General features: G+C 36.9%; 1 protein-coding gene across 3 annotated transcripts in view; it reads right to left on the bottom strand.

Moving 5' to 3' along the window:
- Positions 1 to 12,094, bottom strand: part of nedd4l (NEDD4 like E3 ubiquitin protein ligase) — a 79,745-nt gene that overhangs the window by 49,518 nt on the left and 18,133 nt on the right. For all 3 annotated transcript variants that reach the window (XM_082140352.1, XM_082140353.1, XM_082140344.1), the window contains exons 3-4: positions 4,566 to 4,647; positions 256 to 294 (exon numbers count right to left, since the gene is read on the bottom strand). In XM_082140352.1, the coding sequence (XP_081996478.1) occupies positions 256 to 294; positions 4,566 to 4,647 (121 nt within the window). The remainder of the gene's footprint in view (positions 1 to 255; positions 295 to 4,565; positions 4,648 to 12,094) is intronic.

Genomic DNA, 12,094 nt, shown 5'->3' with positions numbered 1-12,094 from the left:
AGATTATTACAATTGTAGAGGTGCCGAAAGGTGAGGTATAATAACAGATGTGCATTCCGAGATATATTACAAAGCGCTGATTTCTTGATAGCACTGGACAGAGTCAAGATTTAATAAAGAAAACAAAATTGCAGATACATTTTTTAGCAGGGTGCCTCACAGTACAAAACCCAGCAGGTGAATTTATGAGTTAGATGAGCCATGTTTGGCTTATAAACATTCTGATAACCCAAAATTTTTTAAAAAGCAACTTACTCTGAAATAGAATTCCTCATTCCATTTGGGATTGAGAGTCTGAAAAAGAACCAAATATGTTAATTTATGCGTTTCAACAGTTTCTGTGATTCAGATTTTTTTCTCTAACCTTTCAAAACACTAATGAACAATTAATTAAACAGGTAATTTTATTAACTATAACATGTTTTCCACAATTACCAATTTGCAAAAAATCCTGATTATGTTGGAAAATGTGGAGTGGATCATTTCATCCAGTTATTTTAACAGCAGTGATTAGCATGCCATTATCTTGATGAGATTTACAACACAAAGGAAATTTAGAGCAGGAGACCTTGGCTAATATTTACTATACTTGAATAAAATAGTTTATGGTAGCTTACAGAGAAAGATAAATAGAAGGCGGGAAAGAGGGGGGGGGGAGGGGGGGTGCTGAAATTCAGACAGAGAGAGTGCACCGGCCCTTGACTGGTATCGATCCTTTTAAGTGGAAGAAGAACTTAATCATTAAGTCGACATGGCAGATTGATTGACAGTTTAATTTAAATGTCCTAAGATGAGTACCTTAATTGATTTAACATAGAAGAGACAATAGAGAACATAGAGACAACAGAATGGTTCCATTTCAAATTAGTTTTACAGTGTTCAGTTTTTAACAATCCTAATCCTACTTGGATGTCGAATCTCAGATGATTTTCTAGTGGTCTCAAACTTAAAATAAGACGCAAATAAAATGACATTCGCACAAGAAATGAATGATTGGCGGGTCATAAACATACAAATACGTGTAAACTGATATGATTCGCACACACAAGCATGCAGGATGCTGTAAATACGTCTGCTTTATTGGTCTGTGAACTACGTGTTAAAGCTTGTGAAAATACTTTGGGTTATTAAAGCGTAGAAATACACCCAGGTGTAAATTATACAGGAAGAACAAAGTGATGAAGCTCTGGCCGATACAGCTATAAAAAAAATTAAAAAAGTATTTTTTTTCAGCCTTTTAACAACATATAACTGCTCTTACATGTTTAAATGTTTCTCTCCTACAAACTTTTTATTACATGCATCAATATAACAGCACACAGTAAACACTAATATTTACCTACATTTATTACTTCAAAGTTAAACATTTTTTAGTCATCCAAGGACATTTGAGTGATGATTGAACAAATCATTGAATTAGAGTTTTGAATTGATTCACTGAAACAAACAGTTTGAACTGATTCACATAATTTCATTGTCAGCTAAATAAACCCGCCAACTCTGATTCATTATCTTACTGTATGTCTTTGCTCATCTCTTTTATTGTAAAAGTCAGCAAGTCATAGTGGTGAACTGAAAACCTCTCTCTCCTTACAGTGACTAAATCACTTATGGCAGCCAGGGCATTCTCTCTCCTCTGATTTGATTCTTCCTGACATGCCCACTGTGTCCGACAGTCAACTGCTTGCCTGGTTTTTATCCTACTTGGTAATACAACCAAATCAAGTCAACTAGAGGGTCATTTTCTACACATCAAATGCTCAACTACTGTTCCCACAACTACTAGTTCCTCAGGGCTCTGTATTCAGGCCGATGGCATTATCTGTGGCTCCGTTATCAAACCACATGGTTTCTCTTAGCAGTGTTATGCCAACGACACTCCGTTCTAGATCCTATAATCTCCCCCCATTTCCACTTTCTTCATAGTCTGCATCTCTCACGTTCCAGAATAGATAACCAATCATCACCTTAAGCTTAACCTAGACAAGGCTGACTTCCTCTTACTCTTGGCCAAACAGCCTCTAGTCAATCCATCTCCATGTCTATTGAAGGTTATGCAGTTGTCACCTCCCGACTAACAGACTAATCTTGTCATAGCCTGCAACTCAAATTCACTCTAATCTATCTTTGTCTAAAAGTTTTCAAAAGGTAATTGCCTATTGTAAACCTAGTTTTGTCGTTAAAAACAGTTTAATTGGCATCACACCTACTATGATTATGTAAACTCTAACTAAATAATAAACTGAATTAGGAAACAATTATGGTTTTCAATTAATAATGAGCAAGCTTCATTAACCTCTATTTTACATACAGTATATTTAAATGTCAAAAAAAAAAAAAAAAAAAATCTTTCTGCCACATTTTGGATTTGTTTTAATCCTGAATTTCTATCATATGTTATCATATAAGGTGCATCATTTTTCCCAACATTTTTTTTATTTTTTTTATTAATGAAATTTACATTTAGGTAAAATTGTGTAACCTCACATTTTTGTAATTGGCAATTTTTGCTATTTATAATGACACTCAAAACTCCCTGCTTTGTTTTTATTACATTTCCATAAAAATGTATGAGTGCAATATCTTCCTGACACTTTTAATTGTAATACGCCTACTAAGTGCATTCGTGATAAATTAAGACTAAATGTCTCATATAGGCCTACAGTAAAAGATATACGTAGATATTTCATAATAAGTATTTACACTTACACTTAAATGAAATTGGTCACAAACATACGTCTTTGTTCAATGAGACAAGATACTCTGCTGTTTTGTGCCACAGACCATTGAGTTCCCAGACTAGTTCATCAAAGCAGGATGCTTAAAGCATCAGTCAACACTGAGACCTGAGGATTGAGGAGGATTATGTTCCACACAGCGGTGCATTGTCAGCTATTAATAACCTGAAAAGTCTGCAGTCACAGCACAGGAGACTTCAGAGTAAGGACTTTCTGATTACTGACTTAATGGAACTGAATGGACCCAAATGCTGACTGACTTGCCAAGTCGATTTATCGCCTGCCTGAGACCAAACTCTTAGTTTTCATTCAGTGGTCTAAAAGAAACCTTTCAAGAATATGTCTAAGAAATATTTCACCCAAAAATCTAAAGAAATAGGCTAAATTAGATTTTGCTTAAGAAAAATCAAGCCTATTTTTTGAATTGTGACATTATTTTAAATGACATTTTCAATAAATAAATTACAATTAATAAACACATTTTTTTCTCCCAGTTCTCATATCATCATCATCATCATATTGGTAACACTTAACAATAAGGTTCTATTAATGAACATTAACTAAAGCATTATCTAGCCTTAACTAACATTGAGCAATACATTTGTTAAAGTACTTATCTTTATACTTATCTAAAGTATCTTTGTTAACATAAAATACAACTGTTCACTGTTAGTTCTTGTTAAAGCAGGTTAAATTAATAATAAAATAAAATTAGATACAACTTTTGATTTTAATAATGTATTAGTATATGTTGACGTTTACTAAGTAAGATTAATACATGCTTTAAAGGTATTTTTATTTTTTAGTTCTTGTTAACTAATGTTAACAAATGGAACCTTATTGTGAAGTGTTTAAGCTGATTTAATTAAATCATAATTGTATGTTAAAATGTTAAAGTAATAAGCAATACTAAACAATAGACATTTGATTTAATGTTGTCTTTAACCATTTATTTATTTTGATTTTGTTGTGATGGGTAATCTGGACTTTTTTTCATTACATTCACCAAGTCAGAATCTCTTAAATATTTTTTCTAAAGAACAATATTCATAAAAACGATCTTATTCTGCCCTTAAAAAACACATTTTTAAGCATTATCTGTTAGTCAACCAAATGCACTCCACAGCCTATAAGACATTTGCATCAAAACAAAGCATGCAGTTTGCTTTAAAGAGGTCTGTGAATGTAACACCAAGGCTCATTTCAATTGCTAATTTCTGGTGACGTTATCATAAAGGACTTCTCTGGGCATCGTTGTTTATTTCCTTGTGTGTGCATTCCAAGGATAAACAGATAAATAGGGAAGTATGAATTAGTACTCCATTAACGTCACTGCATACACAAATAAAGCACTCTGTGACAGTGAATGTCATGAAACCTGTCAATAACATGACTGGGTTATAATTGACTTCACTATCAAAAGAAAGATATAAGATAATTATGTTTTACATAAAGAAAATTACACTTATTTTAAGAGTATAAAGACTGATATTGTTTCCATGACAAATAAACATTTTATTGCCTAGTTCACAGTACAATAATGCAAATATAAAGTTCTCTCATTTTGAGTAGTTTGCATACATTCACATGGTCCTGAATTCTTAAAATGATACTGTTGTATCATATTATTCAAGGCCTGATTAAACTACGAAAGCTCATGCAAGTATTGGCACCGGTCTATGGAAGTACTCCTCCTAGTGGCTTTAACATCTTGAACAATCACTTGTTTATCTCCTCACTTTCAGTTCTTTCAGTCATCCTAAAATCTCTCAGAAACATTAAACTAAAACCTAAATGTCACAGCTGCTGAGTGCAACTAAAACTCACCTTTTTGATGGTTTTCGTTTGTACTAAGCCAAGCTCTCGGTTTTCATCAGCGACATATAGGGAGAGTTTGACATACGGATCGCTAAAGAGGAAAAAAGAAAAGAGACAAAAACAAGACCTTAAGATTTGTTGAATTTAGAAAATGAAAAGTTTATACAATCAAAAACTAGGAAAGATTAACATTAAAAACATTTATTAAACAGTGGATTTATATTTTTACAAGACTGATAGATCACTTTTTTTCCTCATCTTTTACTATGAAACTTTCCTTTGGCTGGTCAGGCAATTAAATAATGAAGAAATAAATCTGTCATTTTTTGGCATTGGGAAAATAATTCCCAAGGAGATAAGCTACTAGCTTAAGGGCCCAGCGTTTAATTCTTACACAAATACACACATAATTTGTTATGTAACAGTATTGTGTGGAATATATTTATGTGTGTTGCGCTGTAAGTACCATAAAAAACTTACTGCAGTACAATTTAATCAATTTATGTACCCACCCAACCTAGATAACAATGTGAAGCTATAAGTAGAAAATATTGTATTTTTGTACAAACATTAATGGAAAGATATTTGCACTGATTTGGCAGATTTTTGAGAATAGTATCTGCATTTCCCCATCCAACTCAACTAACACTCAGAGCAATAGGTCTGGGTGAGGTGAAGTTGGAAAAGTGGTCAGGAAACTGGAGGGAGACAAAGAACGGAAGCCATAAAAAAATTAAGGATTAGCACAGAAAAACTCATTATCTTACCAAACAGGAACATTTAAACGCACAATGAGGGACTGAATCAAACAATAGGTCAGATGCATGTTAAGCCCCTATCCCATATGGAAAAGTTGTATAAGAATCTTACAAAAAGAGTATGCTTGATAGTAGTACTTTTGAACATATTTTGCAATAAAGCTTATACTATACTGTAAAATTTGATCTTTTTAATAGCATGAAACTTAAGGTAAATATAGGATTGTGCAAATATCATTAAGCTATTATGAGAAAAAAATTATGTAAAGGACAATATTGTGTTTTCACTGTACGTTTAAAGGAAAACACACATTCGAATTATTCATTTATCACTACATACTAATGAGCCAAAACATTATGACCACTCACAGGTGAAGCGAAAAATGCTGATACATTTCCTAACAAGGTCACATGTCAAGTTCTGAGTAGATTAGATGATTAGTGATAAATTAGTTATTGTAGTCGATGTGTTGGATCAAGCACAAATGGACAGGAATAAAGATCTGATGACTCTGAAACGGCGAGGCTTGTGTGTTGCTCCTGGTCAGCAGAGGTGAGAATTTACCAACAGTGGTCAGAGGAGGGACAAACCGGCGATTTTAATGATGGTTAAAGGAGGATCGGACCAATCAGAGTTCCTATGATGACCCCTTTCCACCGTCAAAAGCACCTACAATTGGCATGCGAACGTCGGAACTGGACCTTGGAGCAGTGGAAGAAGGTCGCCTGGTCCATGAGTCACGTTTTCTTTTACAGTACATCACGCAGACGGCCATGTACGTGTGCCGTTTACCTGGAGAAGTGATGAAATCAGAATGCACTGTGGGACGGCAACAAACTGGTGGAGGGAGTGTGCCGCAATGTTCTGTCCAATCAAACCCTGGGTCCGGCCTTTCATGTGGACATGTGCCACCTACCTAAACATGGATGCAGACCAGGTACACCCCTTCATGAAAATGGAGTTTCCAGGTGGAAGTGACTTCTTTCAACAGGATAATGCACACAGCACACATTGTTCAGGAATGGTTTGAGGAACATGATGAAGAGTTCAAGGTGTTGCTCTGGCCTCCAAACTTCCCAGATCTCAATCCAATTGAGTATCTGTAGGATGTGCTGGACCAACAAGTTTGATCCACAAGCGGCTCCACCTCGCACCCTACAGGATTTGAACGATCTGCTGCTAAAGTCTTGGTGCCGGAAACCAAAGGACACCGTCAAGGTCTTGTAGAGTCCATGCCTCAGCAGGTCAGCGCTGTTTCAGCAGAAGGATCAACAGCATATTAGGCAGGCAGTCATAATGTTTTGTCTCATCGGTGTATATAAAACGTATACACTTTTCCAAACGTATAGAACTGGTTACGTTCTTCCCATATGGAATTTTACACCTGACACCTGAAAGAGATTACATCGACTTTACATACAAGGACACATGAAGACTTTTACATGACAACAAACACAAAGTTCGAGGGAAAATGTCATCATAGTCGTCTTTTTAAGAACTCAACAGAATTTTCCTGAATTTACTGAAAACAAAACACTTAAAATAGAAAACCAAAAACAGAAAGTGTTGTACAAAAACAGCAGGCCGTGTGACTAGGAACTGCTGATTTGACTGAATCCCAGGTGGCTTACTCTCTCCGTAAGGGTCTAGTGGGTGTTTTCATGCTGGTTTATTAAACTAGCAGACACCTTTCCCCCACATCGACTAAGCATAGTCTCACATTTTAAAAATAACAAAATCTATACATTTTTTGCATGTGCTAGGGGGAAAAATAAAACGCAAAACCTGTTTTTAAGTATGGTCTAATCCCAATTTCCAATCCCGAACTGCCATTACCAATTATATTATATAATTTGGAAACAATCTTATGATGTCATAGCATCCCAATACTGACATGTTAGCTTATTTAATTCTTAAAAAGGTGTACTTTAAAAATCACCAACAAGTATCTAATTAGTCATTTCAGTAATTAGTATAAGTATGTAGATTGGGTTTCAGCCAGAAAGTCACTGCTACAAGCTCAGCATTTTCATTCATTGGCTTCTGGAACAGTTATTTAGCTTCCTTTCCTTTTCTTTAGACCGTTCTGCAGCTGAAAACAGTCTTCTCTGGTATTTAATTACAGTGTCTGGATTCCCCGTCGCCTCTAATTTAATGTTTATATAAGGATTTGGCTTTCTTGATTAGGATAAAACAATACACCACTTTTGAGACTGGACATTCTTGCCTTCGTCAACACATTACTCATTTCGAACACAGATGGATGAATTTCAATTCCAGGCGCGGATAAAAAAAAAAAAAAAGTGATGAGTGATACGTTTATGTGCAGATGTAAAAGTAAAGTGTATAAATATAAAAACGTGTATAACAAATGACAAAAATGGCTAAATCATTCTGAGAATAGCCTGTAGACAAAGGCAAGAGTCGGAAAAAATCTGTTTGCTTTGGAATTTCTTCTCTTGGCCAGCACTAGAGAAACCCCAGACGCCCAAATCACTGTCCCATTTTCCCGTGTTAAAGGCCACGGAGCCGCTCAGGTGTCATAAGAACACTAACAGTGCACACCGTTACCATAGAGATGGGCGACTTTGTCATGGGGGACTTGGTTCAGTACTTGACTCTGTGCAAAAAGCAGAAATGAGAAGGGAACCAAGGGAAATACAAAACAAGTCTCGACTCTGAGACAGAGGACACTCTCAACTGACTGATCTCAACTGATTCAAGTAAAGTAAACTAAAGGTGAACAGGATTATTGACTGTGTGTGCAAAAAACAGAATTTTCAAGGTTGATAGCAATCTGCGGTCAAATGACAACACAAGGTTTAAGAACTATACAGCTCAATGTAAAATGGCTCGCTAATAAAAAGATAAAACTAAAATTAAACAAAAATTACTGAAACAAATATATGGATGAAAGAATCCCAAACTAAAAACACACTGTATGCTGTGTATTTGTTATCACAAAATCTGAACTTTTCAAAACAAGAAATTCTTGACTTTTCTGTATATCTTTAAGCCAAAACAAATTAAAGCAGCATGCGTTACAGTATTTCAAGTTTAAATCTGAAAGAGACCAGATGTCACATTTTTTCCTTTTCTTTTCTTTTTTTCTTTAATAAAAGATCAGCTTTTGCAAAGTATGTGGGCTCTCTGGCTATTCTCACACTGTCAGTCCAAATTAGATTATTTTTGTATCCAATTGTAAACTGATCTAAGGGTTTTCAGACCAGTGGATCGTTTGCTTCGTTCATAAACGGGCTTAATTTGTTACAATGTTGCATTTTCTTCTTGGTTCAGTTCACTTTCACAAGACAACATTTCAAAGCGTACCAAAATGTGTTTGTGCAAGTCACATGTGAGTAAAAAAATCCTCTAATTGGTCAAATTTCACCTGTTTACGTTCCTCTGTCAATCCATCTTGATGGATGATCCAGAACATTTTCGCTCCGCAGGCTTATTATGACTTCTGCAGTCTCAAAATTATTCAACCCCTTCATGGCAAGCATCTTTAGTACTTAGTAGAACACCCTTTTGCTGTTATGACCAGCTGCAAACGAGATGTATAACCAGACACCAGCTTCTGGCAACGTTTCTGAGGAATCTTAGCCCATCCCTCAAAACAATGGCCTCCAGTTCAGTAATATTCTTGGATTTGTGGGCTGCAACCACCTTCTTCAAATCCCACCAGAGATTTTCTATGGGGTTTAAGTCAGGTGACTGATAGCCACTGTAGAATCTTCCAGGACTTCTTCTGCAACCAGCATTGGTGGAATTTGAGGTATGCTTGGGGATCATTGTCCTGTTGGAAGGTCCAATGATGCCCAAGCTTCAGCTTCCTCACTGATGGCATGCCATTCTCTCCTAGGATTTCCTGATATTTCAATGAATCCATCTTGCTTTCCACATGCAGCACAGATAAAGAGATGCTCTTTGGTTTTCAATCACAAAATCTCACATAATCAGACACTACTGCTCTTTATATAACACTTTCCCCATTATGGTCCGTTGGTCCATTAGGTTGGATTGCTTTCTCCCCTCAACCGCACCACCCCAGAGTTTTTTTTTTTCAAAGGGCGAGACCACCTCATTCAGACGATCTCGGAGTAATTGTTTTGGTGCGGATCCGAGCACGATTGCAGTGTACAAAATGCCTATGAGAAATGCAACAGGGTCCGAAGCAAAAGTTCCAAACGATTCATTTTCAAGAATATCTGCATTGGTTTCTATGGCAATGATGTTGCGTTGGTAATAATAATAATTAATAATTCGTTAGATTTATATAGCGCTTTTCTAGGTACTCAAAGCGCTTTACATGGAAGGGGGGAATCTCCTCAACCACCACCAGCATCCACCTGGATGATGCGACGGCAGCCATATTGCGCCAGAACGCCCACCACACACCAGCTTACTGGTGGAGAGGAGACAGGGTGATGAAGCCAATCAGTATATGGGGATGATTAGGAGGCCATGATGGACAGAGGCCAAGGGGCAAATTTGGCCAGGATGCCGGGGTTACAGCCCTACTCTTTTTCGAAGGACATCCTGGGATTTTTAATGACCACAGAGAGTCAGGACCTCGGTTTAACGTCTCATCAGAAGGACGGTGCTATTTGACGGTACAGTGTCCCCATCACTACACTGGGGTGTTAGGACCCACACAGACCACAGGGTGAGCGCCCCCTGCTGGCCTCACTAACACCTCTTTCAGCAGCAACCTGGTTTTCTCAGGAGGTCTCCCATCCAGGTACTAACCAGGCTCAACCCTGCTTAGCTTCAGTGAGCAACCAGTCTTGGGCTACAGGGTGATATGGCTGCCGGCAAATGGCTGTAGATACACGGTAAAAACAACCGCCGCACCATGCAGAGTTTGCAATACAGATGTTTTCCTATTTATAACATGCACAAAAAACGGATTTGGACTAACAGTCTGAACGTAGCCTCTGAGCGGCTGAGTATACGTGTTCAGTATATGAATGATTCGTCAAAAGAGATAGCAAATGAGAGAGACGTTCTGTTCGGAGTCAGATTTTGTTCTATCAAACCCTCCTCACTTTTTCCGTTGAGACATCTGTGATGGTGCCTTGTGGCGTCTTATTTGCTCAGCTGCACATCTTTTGCTTTAATTAGCACAGATGTAGCATCATCCTCATGAACCAAACACATCAGACTCAGAAACACTCATGCCGTTAAGCAATCTGTCCATAGAGTAAATACCCATAGTGCGTATTAGAATGTCTAATATCTACGACCAGTACGAACTTGGGATACACGAACACTCACGCTGACACATAGACATGCACACACATGCACACACTCTAGGAATCTGTGATTTGAGCAGACAGGCCTGATGGAACCTACAGTAGATCAGCACAGTTAGAACATAAGGAGCTGTGACGTCTACACCACAGGAGCAAGTGTGAGACAGAAAGAAACAGAAAACTGATAGAGCAAAATGAGAAAGAGACAAATACAAAACCATTTTACACATCAATTTATTTCCTCATTCAAACCAAAAACTGGCATTTGTAGAACATTTTCTGTATAGTATTACATTAAATAAAATTTTACTACTCTTACATTTGTATAATTTAATCATAGTGTTAAATGTCTGAAGCTTTCAGGATATTTTCAACAAATCTTTTCAAACACTTTTTTGATGACAACAGAGGATAATATGAGGAGATGGACCACTCATAGAAAAAATCAGTAGTAATCTTAATGCTCAATATGACAAAGGAAGTTACATCTTTCAGTTAAAAGAACTAGTCTCCTTTTTGATAGAGGCATGGCCTGTTTTAATTAATCTAGAATGAATATGCAAGGGATAATACATGGCTATCTGTGCATTAAATTATTTTAATGCACGACATGGAGGCCTCCGTGAAGCTCATTCAAATCTTTAATGCACAGCTAGCCACGGATTATCCCGCTTACATTATGATCATTTGACAGCAATGACAACTTAAAGCTGTTGTTGATGTTTGCAGCACAATATTTGAGAGAGATAAGCATGTCTGTGGAGCGTCTCTCTTTATTAAAAACGATGCTGTCAGTTTAATTACTTAAACCGAGAAATATAATGTAGCGCCTCAGTAGCGAAGCTATTTTATTAATAAAAGTCGTGGGGCAGCGTTGATAAGTTTCTGTGTTTCTGTATGTGCACAGCGCGTGTGTGTACAGCGCGCGTGTGTGCGCGCTTCAATGAAATCAGCACATTAATATACAACGGTGATTAAACTGACTTGGAGTTACCTGTGCATGAAACTTTTTTTTTTTTTTGCACACTATCCAGCCAATCAGAATCAAATACTCAGACAGACCATGGTATAATCACATTTACTGTGACAGCAGAGGCAAATGGGCACTCATGGTTTTCCACAGTATGACGGTTACCATATATTCATAATTAGAAAATAGCTGAAATAATGTGGTGTTACCAAGATGAATGATCAGACTCAGCATAAAGAGAATGTGCTAATATCCAGTAATATTATATAGTTTTATTATATTATCAATTTGGATGATAATTAGCCACGGTTAAAGCTAAGTAGGTGGTGCAGTTTCGCAGAGGCTAGCAATAGCAAGCTAGCTTTGAAAGCATAAGATCACACCCTTCCTTCAGAGCGCTCTTCAAAGCCACACCTCCTCCAAAACACACAAACGTGCACAACCAGAGCAGAGTCTGCAAAGCACCACGAGAGCGGCATTAAACTACCTCATGTCTCAAAGCACATACCATTAATAATACTGAACTTATTTTATTAATTACTATAAAGATG

Source organism: Leuciscus leuciscus, assembly GCF_965113295.1.
Source record: "Leuciscus leuciscus genome assembly, chromosome: 16".
Taxonomy (NCBI): Eukaryota; Metazoa; Chordata; class Actinopteri; order Cypriniformes; family Leuciscidae; genus Leuciscus; species Leuciscus leuciscus.
The sequence above is the reverse complement of the archived record's forward strand: the minus strand, read 5'-3'. Positions and strand labels throughout refer to the sequence as shown.